This window comes from Aquarana catesbeiana, linkage group LG07, assembly GCF_042186555.1.
Source record: "Aquarana catesbeiana isolate 2022-GZ linkage group LG07, ASM4218655v1, whole genome shotgun sequence".
NCBI classification, from domain to species: domain Eukaryota; kingdom Metazoa; phylum Chordata; class Amphibia; order Anura; family Ranidae; genus Aquarana; species Aquarana catesbeiana.
Genome location: NC_133330.1, coordinates 86,269,884 through 86,288,351, shown reverse-complemented (window position 1 = coordinate 86,288,351; position 18,468 = coordinate 86,269,884). Strand labels below are relative to the sequence as shown.

The 18,468-nt window shown below is 44.0% G+C and overlaps 2 protein-coding genes across 2 annotated transcripts in view; both read left to right on the top strand.

The window, feature by feature from the left end:
• LOC141102884 (uncharacterized) overlaps nucleotides 1–6,727 on the top strand; it is a 34,473-nt gene extending 27,746 nt beyond the window's left edge. Inside the window, exons 2-3 of the mRNA XM_073591916.1 lie at nucleotides 5,406–5,511; nucleotides 5,661–6,727. Coding sequence (XP_073448017.1) covers nucleotides 5,406–5,511; nucleotides 5,661–6,727 — 1,173 coding nt within the window. The remainder of the gene's footprint in view (nucleotides 1–5,405; nucleotides 5,512–5,660) is intronic.
• The window catches only part of LOC141103136 (inter-alpha-trypsin inhibitor heavy chain H3-like), a 171,909-nt gene that overhangs the window by 4,560 nt on the left and 148,881 nt on the right, over nucleotides 1–18,468 (top strand). The window contains 1 exon segment of the mRNA XM_073592415.1: nucleotides 14,505–14,646. Coding sequence (XP_073448516.1) covers nucleotides 14,557–14,646 — 90 coding nt within the window. The 5' untranslated portion in view covers nucleotides 14,505–14,556.

The window sequence follows — 18,468 nt, the reverse complement described above, 5'->3', positions numbered from 1 at the left end:
CACCAGAGCTTCACAGGTTGCCACTGGAGTCCTCTTCCACTCTTCCATGACGACATCACAGAGTTGGTGGATGTTAGAGACCTTGCGCTCCTCCGCCTTCTGTTTGAGGATGCCCCACAGATGCTCAATAGGGTTTAGGTCTGAAGACATACTTGGCCAGTCCATCACCTTTACCCTCAGCTTCTTTAGCAAGGCAGTGGTCATCTTGGAGGTGTGTTTGCGGTCATTATCATGTTGGAATACTGCCCTGCATCCTAGTCTCCAAGGGGAGGGGATAATGCCCTGCTTCAGTATGTCACAGTACATGTTGGCATTCATATTTCCCTCAATGAACTGTAGCTCCCCAGTGTCGGCAGCACTCATGCAGCACCAGACCATGACACTCCCGCCACCATGCTTGACTGTAGGTAGGACACACTTGTCTTTGTACTCCTCACCTGGTTGCCGCCACACACGCTTGACACCATCAGAACCAAATACGTTTATCTTGGTCTCATCAGACTTCAGCAGACTTTTTGCAGGCTTTCTTGTGCATCATCTTTAGAAGAGGCTTCCTTCTGAGACGACAGCCATGCAGACCAATTTGATGCAGTGTGGGGCATATGGTCTGAGCACTGATAGGCTGACCTCCACCCCTTCAACCTCTGTAGCAATGCTGGCAGTACTCATACATCTATTTCCCAAAGACAACCTCTGGATATGACGCTGAGCACGTGCACTCAACTTCTTTGGTCGACCATGGCGAGGCCTGTTCTGAGTGGAACATGTCCTATTAAACAGCTGTATGGTCTTGGCCATACAGCAGTTCCCCCGCTATCAGCAGCTTTAGCCGCCGACAGTGACCACACCGAAAGCAAAAGAAGGGAAGAAGGGAGGAAAGAAAGAAGGGGAGAAGGGAGAATTAAAGGGAGAAGGAAATAAAGAAAAAAGAGAGAGAAAGAAAGCGATAAGGAAAGAAATAGAGAAAGAAAGAAGGAAAGAAACAAAGAGACAAAGAGAGAACAAAAGAGAGATAGAGAAAAAGAAAGAAAGAAGGAAAGAAAGAGAAGGAAAGGCAGTAGGAAATATAGGGGGGGAGAAAGAGAGAGGGAGAAGAAGAGAAGGAAAGAAAGAAAGAAAGAAAGAAAGAAAGAAAGAAAGAAAGAAAGAAAGAAAGAAAGAAAGAAAGAAAGAAAGAAAGAAAGAGAAAGAAAGAAAGAAGGAAAAGGAGACGGGAAGAAAGAAAGAAGGAAAAGGAGATGGAAAGAAAGAAAGAAAGAAAGAAAGAAAGAAAGAAAAAGAAAAGGAGATGGAAATAAAAAAAAAATAAAGAGAGAGAGAAAGGAAAAAAGAGAGGAAGAAAGAAAGAGAGAAGGAAATAACTAAAAAAAGAGCGAGAAAGAAGAAAAAAGAGTGAAGGAAAGAAAGAAAAAAGAGTGAAGGAAAGAAAGAAAGAAAGAAAGAAAGAAAGAAAGAAAGAAAGAAAGAAAGAAGTCAGCAAAGTCCCCTTTACATCAGAGTACTCTCTGGGAGGCAGGAGAGGGAAGGGAGGGGATGGATGGATGATCAGGCTGCATCTTTCCTCTTCTGGCTGCTGGCTTCAAACTTACTGCCCACACATCGCCTTCTCTGAGGCACAACACTGCTGTGGAGTGTGGGCAGACATAGGAGGAGAGGGCGGGAGGAGGAGCAGAACTAGCTCTCTGTCTCTTCTCATCTCCTGCCCGTGGAGGGGGGAGGGGGGACTGTCAGCGCTGTCACTGGGCTGTGAGAGAGAGAGCCTCTCTCAGCTCATAGCCCTGCAGCTGCTGGGGAACCACAGTCCGGCCTCTTGGGCCCCCCATGTACTGGCGCTAGCTCCAAGCTAGCTCTGAATGCTTGGAATGTGGGCAGGCACAGGGGGAGAGGGGCGGGAGCAGGAGCAGACCAAGGCATTCTCCTCTCCTGTTTGTATGGAGTGATTGAGTGGGGAGGGGCTGTGCCGGCTGGGCTCTCACAGGATGTCAGAGTCACTCAGCCATGACAGATCCAGCCAGCCTATACTACTGGTGCACGCCTATGAGTATCATGATGTGGCCCTAAGGGCCTGTCCACGCCATTGAATTGCAGTAACAAAAGTTAAAGAGGAACTGCAGTCTGCTCACTGTGATTCTGTACTTGCAAAATATGCTGCAGAAATCTCCCCCCACTAAGTCTGGCTGCAGCCATTTTAACTGTGGGCAGCTGAAACTGCTGCCCGTTCACTTCCTGGATTTACAAAGACACACAGAGGCACACCTCCGGCTCTGCAGCCCTGCAGCTTTCATTGACCCCCTTATGACTCATCCCCCCTCCCTTCCTTGCAAACTCTCACAACAGTGAGAGAGAGCTGTGCATGATGTCGTAAGCCTAGGCTAATGACCAGACAAGAAACAGGAAGTGGGTTGTGTGAGGTATTTACTGGCAGAAAAAAAAAATTGTTATCCAAAGTTAAAACAACAAGGGCGGAAGATTTAATAGATGGAAAGTTGAAAAAAAATGACTGAAGGTCCGCTATAAGGTTTTGGTCCGGTTCACTTTGAGTGGCACCACAATGCACTTGTGTTGCAGCGTATCACAGACATTGTAATCCAATACCATGCCTTGCAAAGCACTCAAAAAAATTACTAAAAAGGCAGCCTGCTGTTAGATCAGTTGTGATACATTTAGTAAGTCATTCATATGAACGCATGTTAATGCACTGCGACTGGTCAGACTGGTGTGATTGGATTGGGCCCTTAAACATTTTAATGCCAATGACCTAAGGGTTACAGTAGAGCAAAAGTATGTAGTAGGCTGACTTCGGTACCTTCACGGAGGCAAAGTTTTGCGAATAAATGTGATCAGTGGCTAACAAGTAGCCGACCACATCCACAAAGTATGTAAAATCAGGAGGCTGCTGCTTCTCTAAGTACCAGCTCTGCTAATGTAATCCATCTAGGCTCAAACAATAACCAACTCTGTGTATTTTGGTGGCACCTTCATCAAAGGAAGGAGGGAAGGAGCAGTGAGGGATTGCTGGAGAGAGGTGTTAGTTGGTCAGGGCGGGGGAAGAGGGCCATGAATGGACAAAGTGCAGTATTTTGCGCATTGTATTAAAGCAGTCCGTTCCATTTGTTGTTCCTTCATCTTACTTCTCCCCTAATCCATCCCATCTTTCAGGAAAATTGCAACCAATTTTTTATTTTTTTTGTGGATTGCAGCCAGCACTTTTGCATTCCTTGCCTAGGCAAGAATGAAATCTACCTTTGCCCAAAGCCTCCTGGTATAGCCATGTCATGCATCCCAGTACACACTGCACATGCGCAGTGCAGCATCATCATGAGGCCAATTTCTATGACTCATAAGAGAAAGCCAGCCACCTGATGACATGACATGAGATGGCAGAGTCCTAGTGTGTGGCAGCTTTCAATGGGTTACAGCTGGATAGTTCTGAATTTGTTGGGTGGTTGACTTGCTATCATGACTAGTCCCAGCAAACAAGGTAAGAAGGGATTAAAATCATAATGAATTTGGAGGTGGGGTTGTGAAGTTCCTCTTTATGTCGCTGATTTATAGTTTTGTGTTGGCTTCAAAGTGTTTTGGGTGGGATGAAGACTTCAATCCTGTGTCAGATTCTACTGGAGACTTGCAGGTGGTATGAGTATGCAGGTGTGTATAAGCAAGGACCAGCCCATAGCTCAGGGCTCTCATTTGGAGACAGAGCCCCATCAGGAGAGAGCTGTGTACTCCAGCCAGGAGACAGTTGTGCTCCCATTAAGAGAGGTGACACTCTTGAGAGACTGAACTCCATGTTGAAGGCTCACTCATAGGATTGGAAAAGGGACAGCAGTGTCATACCCTACAATATTCTGAGATGGGAATGAGGGACACCTATTAGCAAAAGTATGTAGGCATAGGACACACCTCCTGCCACGCCCCTTAAATGAGAATTGTATTAAAGAAAATGATTGGCTAAACCCACAAGTGCTCTTTTTACCACTACTATTCCTTTATATTGGCTTTTGAAATTTACAAATGCAGCAATGTAGAAATTAAATTAAAAGTTTAGCACTGTGAAACACTTTTTGATAGATAAATAGTGCATTTTATCAGACCAAAATGAGGGCAAATGAAGAGGAAAGAGGAACAGAGGGACTTTGACAGTCCCTCGAAATCAGGGACAGTTGGGATCTATGGCTAAGTGACCACGAAACTGTAGAGGTCACGTTCGCAAGTACTAAATAACCTGCCTTCACTTACCTTTGCAGGCATTAGTAACTAAATTTCCTTGTCAACATAGTTGTAAACAATTTTGTACTATGTCATTGTTCACTTATAAGTGCATCCATATATGGACCTTTTAATGTCTTATTTTCCAATAAACTGAAAGATTTTATATATACTTTTGTCCATATCTCTTCGGTACCGTAATAGTCCTAAATTCCCTTTTTCTGGAAGAGGTAGGACTCAATTGGAGAGGTCCTAGCTGTTCTCTCTTTCAAACAATATTGCTTTAAACATTTAAAGGATGATGGTACCTATTGATAATACAATACTCTTTCTCTAATCTTGTGGCATTTACTTGATTATTGTACATGTTGGGTGGATAACACACCCTGATCCTAGGATCAAATTCCCTCTTTTCCCTTTATTCGCCACTACCCCCCTCTCTTTTTCTTTAATGCTAAAACATATAGACTTTACTCTTATTGTTCCCTGGTAGCCAATTTCTAGACTAGCAAATACAATCTATCTTACTTTCAATCAGGGTTCTGTCCTGGTCGCTACGAATTTGAGGCAATGGATGTCCTGGGTACAGCCTGGGGGGACTTCATGTCCACCATACAAGCAGGATGTCTAGCAAATCAGCAGACTGATGATGAGACTAAAACTTTTTTGGATAGGATGTTTAATCTCTTAAAGAGAAAATCTCACCTGTATTGGCATATTCAATACTTCGAATCTTACATCACAGAAAAGGTCTGTCCCATAGGTCTTCGGATCCAAATGTTTCCAACTATTAAGGACCCTTCCCCTGACTTTAGAAAGTCCTGGGAAGATATCCTAACTAAATGTAGCATAGAACTAATGCAACAACTCACCACCCAGTATCGAACAGACATGACGATCTTGGATGGTGAAATTGATAGACTGCTAAACCAATTCCCGAATATTAAAGACTCGACCCCCTTCACGGCGAAGTGGAAGGAGGTAGGAGACAAATTGGAAAACCTCAATAAGGACTATTCACTAAAAAACAAAGAAAATTCTTCCAGGACAAATTGGCCTTTTCGGAAGGGTATGCATATAAATGGTCAGGAAAATTACATCCCCGAAAAAATAACAGTTACAGTCGTAAACCTCAAACTCCTACAGCAACAGATTGTACAGAATCTGACTCATCTATATCTTCCCTATCTTCACAGGTCACAACACGATCCACTAACTCACGAGCACCAAGCATTCCCCGGAAAAGGTCCCTTACAGGCGATAATCAATCTACTAAACACCCTAAAAAAGGCAAACAACACGGTAAAGCATTGAAAACACCACAAGCACCGCGGTTAGGTGGACAGACCCCTCAAGAGGGATCTCTTCAACCTACCCTACACAATATCATTCCCAAACTCTTACAACCCAACATACAGACACTTTTATCACAACCCGGTTTTTTAGTGCAGGCAACTCCAGAACCCACCAGGCAGGGCAATCTGGACACGTTTGTACAAAAGACCCCAGCTCCAAGCACGTCTCACAATCTGTCACATTAGAAGATAAGGGAAATCCTTATCCACTCAATATAATTAATTTCACACCGTATCAATTGACTCCTGAGGAGGAACAAGTTCTCCAACTGGGATTGGGCTTTTGCCCCTCCGAGTCAATTGATATTTATGAGACAATCAAAGACCTCTATCTATTTGCTAGAAAATTAACTTTTAATTACATTTTTGACCAAGACCGCAAACGCATACATTTGGAAAAAGAATTAGCAGAAAAAACCAAAAACTTCACTATGGCTGAATTTAGAGCACTACAGGATCTTATGCTACTTTTTGATGAAGGAGAAGTAGAGCCAGATGCCTCTGACGGCACCCCTGACTCCTCCCCTCCCAACCAAGGTGGCATTACTCCCATTCCACAATACTCCAATCCTAAACTCAATCTAAAGATGAGGTCTAGATCTTTTCCTGATTTAATGACATGCCCATCGAGATGGGCTTTTGTACACGAATGTATCCTGTCTCTAAAGAAAGAGCAATGGCAAGCAAAACCCTCTAATTTTACCCAGAAACAGTCCAGGGCAGTTACAAAGCTTCAAAACAATTCCAACTTCATCATAAAGCAATCTGATAAAGGTGGTAACCTAGTGCTGATGACCCATCATCAGTACCAAACCATGTGTCTCAAGATTCTTTCCAATTCCAGTTGGTATTCCCCTATTGACAGTACTTTTATCCAGAAGACCATTGATGAGTTCAGGGGACTCATCGGCGGGGCCTTCCTAGAGGGCCTCATCGATGAGGACACCTTTAAATTCATCAATGTTCAATTGCCGCGAACACCGACGTTTTATGCGTTACCAAAAACCCATAAGAACCTCTCTGTACCTCCTGGCCGACCCATCGTTTCAGGCAAAGGCTCACTAACAGAGAATGCGAGCAAACTGGTAGATACTTTTTTATTACCTCGTCTTGAGATTACCATCCTACATCCGGGATACCACCGACCTTTTAAAACATATTGAGGGAGTCCAAGTCCCTCCGGACGCCCTCCTCGTGGCTGTTGATGTTGAGGCTTTGTACTCAAGCATCCCCCACGAGCAGGGCGTCCGGATGGCTGGCTCTTTCCTCATGGAACAGGACCACCATACCTGGCCGACCAATACATTTATCTTAAAACTTTTAGAATTCATCCTTACCAAAAACTATTTCTTGTTTATGGATCAATTGTATCTTCAAACCCAAGGCGTGGCAATGGGCACATCTTGTGCCCCCTCCTACGCCAATTTATTTTTGGGTGGTTGGGAGCGATCTGTTTTTGGTGATGAACTAATGGAACCTTTCCTAAACCATGTCCTGGGCTGGTATAGGTTTATTGACGACCTACTAGTCATTTGGACAGGTACAGAGCAACATCTAAAAACATTCATTGAAAGGTTAAATACCAATCACTTCAATCTTGCAGGACAACTAATCACGGATCTATATCGCAAACCTACAGTGGGCAGCACGCTGTTGCATGCGTCTAGCTGTCATCCCCGCCCTCTGATTCGCAGTATCCCTTATGCTCAGTATCTGAGACTAAGGAGGAACTGCACTGAGGACGGGGACTTTCATAGACAGGCTAATGCTCTACGCACACGTCTCCTGACCAGAGGCTATAGTTGCACCATGCTGAGGAAAGCCTTTAACAGGGCCTCAGCTCAGGATCGACAAACATTACTTTTTGGTCCCTCACGTCCCAAAAAACCTTATATGACCAAAATCATCACCAAATTCTCCACTCATCATCATCAGTTACGGAACATACTTTCCCGTCATTGGCATATTCTGACGGATCATCACACGCTTAGAAAATATATTAAATCAACCCCTGACCTGGTATTTAGGAGGGCCACTTCCTTGAGGGACAGGCTCACTCACAGTCATTACAAAACCCCCACATCTGGCCCAAGAGAACCCAGAGGCACCTTCAAGTGTGGCAATTGTCCACACTGCCCCTGGATCAAAGAGGGACAGCAGATTGTACTTCCAAATGGCGAGATATTCTCCCCGAAACACTCAGCCAATTGTGGTACACGAGGTGTTATCTACCTAATGACCTGCGCGTGCAGCACTTTTTATGTAGGAAAAACTATTAGAGAGCTACGGCAGAGACTGGGTGATCATTTATATGCCTCTACTAATGGCAAGCTCACTACGGTGGGCCGCCATATTGGCATTCACCACCGCTTTAATTCGGATTACATTAGATTTACCGTACTGGAAGTTGTCCCTGAAGACCCCAGAGGGGGCAACTGGGATCGCCAAATTCTAAAATGAGAATCACTCTAGATAGAGCGACTTAATGCCTTGATCCCACCAGGTATCAATGAGGCACATACCTATAAACATTTCCTTGAATGACTTCATGATACCCCTACCAGTCTCTGCCATTTGCTTCCCTTAGGTGTCAGTTTTACACCTGCTGAACCCAATGAATAACATCTTTATATTATACTTTTTGCCTCCCCGGGCCATTTTTTGCACCTCTTCTTTCTGCTTCCCCTTTCCATTTCCCACATTTGTAGGATAACAACAGGGATTGACCTATGATTGTTTGGTATGAGATTGTTTATGTATTTTCTAATATATAATGTATATACAAAAATTTTTTTTATATCTGTTCTGTTGGCAGACCATAAGCACTGTATACCATTACGCATTGCGATCACTGTTATCTTCAATTAGTGTATATGTCTCTAGCTAGGCAGGCTTGTGCACATCCATGCCGGTGAGAAAGATTTGCTCCCTGGATGGTTGGAGCACATCCCTGTTATTTGTATGCTAATTGTAAACATTCCTACTTGTTTTGTTTATATCCGATGCACTCGCCTCCCTTACTGAATGACGTGAGGAGTTCATTCTCCCCCGTACGGCGGGCTTGTGACTCTCCGGCAGTGGGCGGGGCCCTTCGGAGCCCGGCAGCTGCTTCTCCATGATGATGCGTCAGCGTCATCAGATGTGGAGCTACGCGCCTGCGCTGGACGATTCCTTGCGCATGCGCAGTAGAGGAGAGCCGGAAACGGCGGCGGCTGATGTATCGGCGCCGCTGGTCTTCCGGGTAGGGGGCATTTAAGGCAGCAGACTTGTTTGGTCTGCTACGAGAGGCACACACAACCCAGCTGACCACCATCTTTCCATAAGCCCGTAAGTAACCATTATATGGGGGAGACAGTATTATGTCCCCCCCTTTATTCCTTCTCAGCCATATTTACGTGTATACTTGGATGCATTGCCTTCTGATGCTTCTAGCCTTTAGCAAATTAATACACAAATGTAATGCCATACGTTTATCCCCAAAGGCTTCCCGTGATGGCATGTATCCCTGGTCAAAGCGGCTGTTGATTTCTTATCATGATCTATGGGTGTGGATAGCCATTGAGTTTGTAAAATTTTAACATCTTAGCCACGGTGGGTTTATACTCCCTAAGTTTCCTTATGAACATTACTTGCATTAATGTGGTGGGTTCCCTATGTCTGATCTTCCTTGTTCCCCTTCCCTTCCTCCCCGTGCCCTCTCCTCCCTTCTCCCCCATCCCCCTTTCCCTCCCCTCTCTCCCCCTTCCCCCTTTCCCCTCCTCCCTCCCTCCTCCCCCCCCTTCCCCTCTTTCTCCCTTCTCACCCCCCTTTTCCTTCCCCCCTTCTCTTCCACCACATTCATTTTCATTTCATGCACCACATTCATTTTCATTTCATGCACCGAGGTGGTTTTCATATTAATAAAACCCAGGCTTACAACCACTTATTCTCTTATTTTATACTAGTATTTCCTAAGTGCCCCCCTTGCCCGCCCCCGGGGGAACGCCCGTTGTGGGCGTCTCACAGTGTCGTTCCAGCCCCTTGTGGGCCAAGGTTGGTGAGTGCAATATAAACTAATGATTACTCTCTCCAATGTCAATGTTTTGTATGTTTATACACTCTTATATTCATTATTCAAACATGTAGCTTGACCGCGAAACTGTAGAGGTCACGTTCGCAAGTACTAAATAACCTGCCTTCACTTACCTTTGCGGGCATTATTAACTAAATTTCCTTGTCAACATTGCTGTAAACAATTTTGTACTATGTCATTGTTCACTTATAAGTGCGTCCATATACGGACCTTTTAATGTCTTATTTTCCAATAAACTGAAAGATTTTATGTATACTTTTGTCCATATCTCTTCGGTACCGTAATAGTCCTAAATTCCCTTTTTCTGGAACAGGTAGGACTCAATTGGAGAGGTCCTAAACAATATTGCTTTAAACATTTAAAGAATGATGGTACCTATTAATAATACAATACTCTTTCTCTAATCTTGTGGCATTTACTTGATTATTAAACTGGTAAAGATGACGTGACTACACAAGTCCAGGGGATGGAGAGAGTCTCTAAGTCTCAGGGGATTGAGAGAGCCTGGGTTGCCAAGAGATCCCCCATCTAGAGGCCAGGAGTGGGCCTGTGCAGCAAGGTGCTGTAATCAAAGGCAGAATAAGCCAGGGAGCTGGGTCTGAAAGAAACTAATAAGAGTAGCAGGCCTGGTGAAGCAGAGCCAGGTGGCTTAAAGCAGAGTTCCACCCATTTACAAAAAGTTTAGCTGTTGACTTTTAATAATCAGACACTCACCTGTCCCACAGTCCAGCGATGCAGGCGCACGAGGCCCGCTCCTCTCCCCCTCCTCTCCGCGGCACCAGCATTCTAACTCTCAGCGCTCGGCTGCGGCTTCACAGCCGGGCACGCATTGCACATGCGCAAGCCACAAGGGTGAGTCGGTTTACAATTGAGCATATAGTTGTGCCACATCCAATGTTTACAAGAAATGAAACCCCAGGTGGCGGACTTTTAAGGCACAAAATGGTAAAAAGGTATATTCTAATATGAAAAGTTTTTATTGAAATATGAAAAAATACACAACATTTAATAAAAAAACATGTTGAGAATAAACATTCCAATGTTGTCATACAAATCAGAATACATATAACGGACTAGTTTTTCCTGTACTCAACGCGTTTCGGAGTGAAAATGTAATCCTCCTTCTTCAGGGTTATAGTTTAAACAAGAAACTCCAACCCAGAGGATGGTTGTTGGTGTTGTGTGGGCGTGGGGGAGCTGGACCAGCACATTGGAACCAGGCATTTTCTTGTTCTTGAGGAATGCCTGCATATTGAACTCTGTGGCTCAAGCAATTTGGAAACAACTCCTCTTGGCACCTCTATGTTTTTAAACAATTGTGACTTCCAGTCTATAATACTGAGTTTCTTGTTTAAACTATAACCCTGAAGAAGGAGGATTACATTTTCACTCCAAAACGCGTTGGGTACAGGAAACACTAGTCCGTTATATGTATTCTGGTTTGTATAACAACACTGGAATGTTTAATCTCAACATGTTTTTTTTATTAAATGTTGTGTATTTTTTCCATATTTCAATAAATACTTTTCATATTAGAATATATCTTTTTACCATTTTGTGCCTTAAAAGTCCGCCACCTGGGGATCTTGTTTCATTTCATGCTCGAGCCACGCTGCATGCTGTGAATGGCCGGGCAATCTTCTGGAACCTGTGACGTGTCCCAGAAGATTGCAGGGAGGGAGGGGGGAGAGGTAATCTTCCTTCCGGCACTGATCTATATATTTGTATATAAAATGCACTTTTTATCTTTCAAAAGGTGTTCCCCAGTGCTAAACCTTTCATCAAATTTCTAAATTTCAGAAGTCGGTGTAAAGAAATAAAAGTGGTAAAAAAAAAGCACTTGTGGGTTTAAAGGGTAACTCCACTTTAATGGGGGGGAAAAATAGCAATTAAAGAAAAAATAATATGGTGTATACAATTGCAACACAAGTCATATTGTAATTGAATGTTATTAAAAATTCCCTTTCCTTTTCAATCTGTAACCGCTGTAATTTGCTACAAATTCAATGCAATATGGCTACCTGGAGTTGTTCTGTACACAGAATGTGTACTGAACACACCCCAGAAACATAATTTCCTGCTTGTGTGATTGGCTCACTGGTTTTCCCAGAAGTCTGCACTAAGATACAATTCAGATTTCAGGCATCCCCTGCAACAAAAATGTCATTTTTGGTGAGATACCCCCAATAGGAACACATCTAAAGCGATGCAGGCCCTGCAATTTTCCTCATTAGTGCTCTGCAGGTGCCACAGCTGATTGATAATTATGAAACCACTACATCACCAACCTCATCTACAGATATCGCCCGAATCGTCCCTTCCGCTCCTCCCAGGACCTCCTGCTCTCTAGCTCCCTTTTTACCTCCTCCCATGCTCGCCTTCAGGACTTCTGCAGAGCCTCTCCCATCCTCTGGAATTCCCTGCCCCGATATAGCCGATCAGCCCCTAACCTGTCCACGTTTAGGAGATCCCTGAAAACTCATTTATTTAGGGAAGCCTATCCCACACCCACCTAACAACTGTCCCAGATCCACCCCCATCAAATCATTCCCTGCATCTATTACCTTTTGTACCACCACCCCCTTACTTTAGAATGTAATCTACGAGCAGGGCCCTCCTGTCCCTTCTCTATTGAACTGTACTGTAATTGTGCTGTCCCCCCTCTACATTGTAAAGCGCTGCGTAAACTGTTGGTGCTATATAAATTGTGTATAAAAATAATAATAATAATAATAATTAGATTCATTTTCCCACATGGGCACAGAAAAACACAGAGGGATTTCTTCAGAAAAAAAAAAAAAGGTAGGAATCTGCAACAAAGTTTGTTATAATCCTTGCAATGTACATAGATAACCCAGAGGGGAATGTTTTTTTCTCAACTAAAGTGGAGCTACGCTAGAGGTTGTAAACTCTTTAAAAGAAAAAAAACCTGTAAGACAATGGCATAATGAGCATTGCCTTCTAGCTCATTATGAAATACTTAAAAAGGGGGTATAGTAATTGCGCAGGTGAAAAATAAATAAAATAAAGGGCAGCTGGCAATTACAAACCAAGAACAAATGTTTATGTAAACAATATAAACAAAAATTGCTGCGCTAAGTGAATAAATACATATCAGTGAAAAAGTAATAAAAAGTGATAAATGACTGATCAGTCCAATCAAGTGTTCAAAGGATGTGAAGAAAACAAGCCTTTGCAATGGTGTCTTAAAGTGGTAAACAACTGATGATTCAAATTGCACCTTCCACCGTGGAAAGAAAGGGATGTGCCCGTACCAGAAGGCTAGACTCCTCATTATAGGAGCCTAGCAAAGCGGATGTATGTAGAGTGATATTGCTGCAAGCATTCCCCCGCGCGCGGGAGGTGGACGGTAAGGCGGCAAGCAAAACCCCCACCCCGGCGTTAGACGGACTGGCCTTATGGGGGAAGTAAGAGCCAAGCCGTTGCTTCTCCTCCCAGCTGAACAGGAAGTGTGCCCCGAGAGCCCATTGGCCAATCGGGTCTCAGGACAGGACCTCTTCCTGGAAAATCAGGAAGATAATAGCGAATATTAATTTGCTATTGTCTTACAACTGGGTGGGCTCAGGGCGCAGGGCTCTGCGCCCCGAGACCACCCTATTTTTAAGCCAATTAGAGCCTCAGGCTCTAATCATGTCCTTAAAAAAAATGCGTGTAGATTAGGGGCGGGGGCATGGATTAGGGGGACGGGCCGCCACTGCTGAGAAGATCAGTGTGCCGTTGCTTCTCCTCCCCAAGCTCTTATGTAGCTGGGAACAGAGGGAACACAGAGAATGTGATCACTTATTAAAAGGGGGAAAAAAGGTATTTAACCACTCCAGCCCTGGAAGGATTTACCCCCTTAATGACCAGGCCATTTTTTGCGATACGGCACTGCGTCGCTTTAGCTGACAGTTGCGCAGTTGTGTGACATTGTACCCAAACAAAATTAATGTCCTTTTTTTTTTTCACAAATAGAGCTATCTTTTGGTGGTATTTGATCACCTCTGTGGTTTTTATTTTTTGTGCTATAAACAAAAAAACTGACAATTTTTAGTTTCTGCTATAATACATATCCAAAAAAAATATAAAAAAAAAAAACAAATGTATTCATCAGTTTAGGCCAATATGTATTCTGCTACATATTTTTGGTTAAAAAAAAAAAAAAGCTATAGCATCTACAAAATAGGGGATTGATTAATGGACTTTTATTTAATTTTTTATGTTTTTACTGGTAATAGCAGCGATCTGTGATTTTTAGCGGGACTGGGACATTGCGGCGGACAAATCTGACCCCAAGTGATACTTTTTGAGGACAAGTGACATTATTACAATGACCAGTGCTAAAAAATGCACTGATCAATGTATAAATGACAGTGGTAGGGAAGGGGTTAACACTGGGGGGCGATCAAGGGGTTAACTGTGTTCCCTTGATGTGTTCTAACTGTGTGGGTGATGGGCTCACTGGGACAACACAGAGATTGCTGTTCCTGATCACTAGAAACAGCAGATCTCCATGTTGTCCCCTGTCAGAACAGAGATCCACCTTGTTTACATAGGCAGATCCCCATTCTGCCTCTAAGTGGAGCTATCGCGGGTGGCTGGCGGACATCGAGTCTGCCGTACCCACAAGCGTGCTACCGCGGCACACATTGGGAACGCGTGTGCTCACAGTATCTATTACACGAAACAGGTACGTTGTTTTGCGCAGTAGAGCCGAACTGCTGCAGTATATGTACTGTGGCTGGTCGGCAAGAGGTTACCTTTTTTTTATATCTATACACAAATGTTTTACCTTTCATTTCTGTTTTAAACTGAATGGATTGTTTTATAAGGTGATCGTTTACAATCACTTTAACTTTCATTTACAGAAACCCAAGGATATCCTTGAATCAGTGGCAAAGTAAACATTCAATATCTACTATGGGTCATCTGCCTCTAGCCATCTTGTTCTTCTATGTTTTATCACCGATAAAAGGTGACTTCCTGATTGAAGGACTGAGGAATATTCAGGTCAGTTTAACCCTTCCATTTTGTTTGCTTAGCCCCCTCATGATGGAGGTTAAAACCATGAGGGTTAATGCCTGAACACAATTTTGCAACTTTGATCTGTGTTAGTAAAACTGCACATATTGCAACTACTTAGTGTATCCAGGTGGTTTATACCCTGATCTAGCCATTTTTTTTTCTTTCTTTCTTTTTTCTATTTCTTTATTTAATGCAAGGCAATAGTACAGAGACTCCAAAACACTTTGATACCAACATGTACAATCTCAGATATCACAGATAGTAGCTAGGATGGAGACAGAAACTGCCACAGAACCAGCGGTATAGAACAGATAAACCTTAAAGTGTTTTTTATCCTAAAAAAAAAAAAAATCCTGTACCTTTAAAACATGAATAACAGCACAGTGCTTGTGCTGTTTCATTCTGCTCTCCCCTCTGTAAACTGACCACAGTTTATCATGGCTGCTGAGCCCTGACATTGTGCTTAGTTTACATGCCTCTGTCAACAACAGCACTCTGTCTCTCCTCTGTCCCCCTCACCCCTCCCCTCCCTGCATGTCAGCTCCTGTGTCAGTGCCGGCCCCTTCCCCTCCTGCTGCTGAAATAACTTTGAAAATCTGATATAATCTTCTGTGTCTCGTTATGTTAGGTTCTCCTGTCTCTGTGTTTTATAAAAACAATGCCGTTTATACCTGTTCTCGGTTTGTCCCTCAACGATCACGTGACCGGCCGGCTCTCTCCTCTTCTCCTGTCCTTGTCCCGGCTGACGTAGGGTTGCCACCTGTCCAGGATTCACCTGGACTGTCTGGATTTCGAATCATGTGTCCGAGTTTTAGTCCATCTGAAACCCGGACACATTATTCAGACAGGAATGTGGCTTGGAACAGTATCTGACAGGAGGGCAAGGGAGCACTATGTGTGCCGCACAACAATTCTCTTTGGAGTGCCCAAAAGTGTCCTAGGTCTGTTATCCTACAGTGCATACGAAAAAAAATTGTTTTTGCTGTGCACCGCTAAAGTGTTCGGGTTTGGCTTGAAAAAAAGTGGCAACCCTAGGATGACGCCAAGAGGGGATTCTCGGCCCAGTCGCTGCAGCTGTCAGACAGGGAGAGCAGAGAGGCGACGGGTCACGTGAGTGCCAATTGGCGCTCTGAGAGCAGGTATAAACTGCATTTTTTTTATAAAACACAGAGACAGGAAAACCTAGTATAAAGAGACACAGAGGATTATATAAAGTTAGCAGAGTGGGTTAACAACCACTTTAACATCCATATAAATTACTGATACATACAAACAGAAGAGGGAAAACCCTGTTGTCCCAGAGTTAAACGTCCCGGTCATCACTGTGTCCAGGAGTCTCTGTACTTATTATTGTACTTATTATTTTTTACAAACACTGTTCTTTGTTTACATTTTTATATAGTGTATCTTTTTTCCCTACCTATATCTTTCTCCATTCAAGAGGAGAAAACAACACAGCGATGGGCTGTACAGTGACTGATCACTGTGATAGCCAGGCAAGGGCTATCACAGCAATCAGGTGATTGGGACCTGGACCTCCCAGTTCCAGCTAGTTAGTACAAGACCTGCGCCTCTCGGTGACAGCACGGTCTCTGTGCTGGGAGCACAGTTTGAAGCATTCAGCACAAACACAGTGGTGCATGTATGCAGCCCCACAGATAGAGTCCCACTTCCATGAGGCTGAATATATACATATGGCCATCAGGAAGGGGTTAATAATGGCATTAAAGTGTATCTGTGTCCAGAACATTTTTATTTAGTCTTTGACCAAGTGAGAAAGTGTTGAAGCCTGTCATGTTTTTATTGCTGCTTGTGTCTCTTGACAGCTTTGGCCTGTTTGCCTGTGCGCAAGTGTCTTTGGTTAGACACAAGCAGCCACACAGTCATTGGTTGCCAGGATGCAGGTGCCTGCCTGTGTCTTAGCAGCCAAGGGTGCTGTGCATGACAACAGCCTGCTTTCTAACAAGCAATAACATCAATGATGGATGTCATTTATTATTATACGCCACAACAGCCAAAGAGGATGCACAAAAAAAAGTGAAGTTTCCCTTCAAAATCCATAACAAAATAAGGGGGCCCCCAGATATTTGCCTTCCCATATGTGAATGAGTAAGGAGTACATAGCATCTTTGGTTACTTATGCACAGAAAAATTATACTAAGTAGATTAACGACTAAACAAACTGTGTCAAAGTCATTTGTTTAAACTGTCATCTAAGGGTACTTTCACATTGGGGCCGCCCGTGCGTTGGCGGTAAAGCGCTGCTTGTTTTAGCGGCTCTTTACCATCGTTTTAGGCCGCTATCGAGATGCTTTTAACCCCCCGCTAGCGGCCGAAGAAAGGGTTAAAATCGCCTATGTTGCAGCGCTTCCGAAGCGCTGCCCATTCATTCCAATGGGCAGGGGCAGTTTAGGGGTGCTGTATACAGCATTCCTACACTGCCCCAAGGATGCTGCTTGCAGGACTGTTTTTTGGGTCTGGTACACCCACTTAAAATCCATACCAGATTCTAATCAATTATTAAGGTCTGGTGTCAATTTAAATGGTATATTTTTATCTTTGTCACTTTTGGTTTAGCACATTACACAGGTGTGCCACTTCATGTGCAGGCTTAAGGCATCTCCCAATCATGTTATCTGCTGCATAGACTCTAAAACAGCTTTTGGAGACCAATTGGCTGGTAATGGGATGTCCCTGCATGCTCAGCATTTAGGGATTTGAGAGTTGGTGAATGTGAAAAACTATGTCTCTTCACAGATGAACCCTCGCCGCTTGCATGGTATCCTGATCCGGTTGGGGCCTTCATAGGTTTGTTTATGTCGCCTTGATGTCCACTTGGACTTCTTCTGGCGTACAAGGCTGAAATACATAAACGTACCAGCATAAGTGCTCTCTTTTTTTTTTTTTTACTCACCTGGACAATGGTCCCTACCTTAAATGTTGAAGAGGGTCTTGTTTGGGTGGCGTACTGCTTATTTTAGGCAACAGACAGAAAAAGCAGCTAGAGAAAGATAAAGGAGTTAGCGACTGGTATTTCAGCTGGAGCAAGGAAACAGTATTCCTGAGTAAAGAAAAAGAAAGAAATTACATTTACCGTTGGCAAAAAACAGGGTCCCCTCCAGGAGCTCCCCACATAGGCAACCTCCTCAGATGACAACAGGCTGCCATGCTCAAAGCCCCCAGTAATAACCAATGGAGAGGGAAGATACAACCCTCTAAAAAATTATTTTGACAAACAAGGGCAAAAAATGTAAAATTTCCCCTATTCAAGATGGCCACCACGATCTCAGGCCAGAACGGTGATGCGCAGCCGGCGGCACTAGAACCTATGCGGCCTGCCCAACTCAGCCCAGCCCACCGAGCTGGCTCCTGACGTCCACGCAGCAGGCAGGAAGACGCTGAGGAACTCAGAAAAGCCGGTCACTACAGTAACCAGGAATGAAGGCACAGCATCACAAAGAGGGGAAGGTGGTGGGGGAGGAAGAAAGTGAAAAAGAGAGAGAGGAACAAAAAGAAAGGAAAGCAAGAGAGAATGGATGACAGGAGGGAGAAATGGAAGGCTAAAATAGATATAGCTGCGTTCTCTGCTGCAGGCCTGAGCAAATGCCAGTATATAAATGCAGATAGGAGCTCTTAGTCAAGAGACAACTGCTGTCCCAAAAGACCCACAGAAGGGACTCCCTATCTTATCAGCACATTTAGTTGCCCAAGAATAGGGACTGCACCTGGAAGAGACTTGAACCCAGCTGGAAGCTGACGACTGCAGCGGTAAGGGACGTTCGACCACCATTCACTGACCGTGAGGTA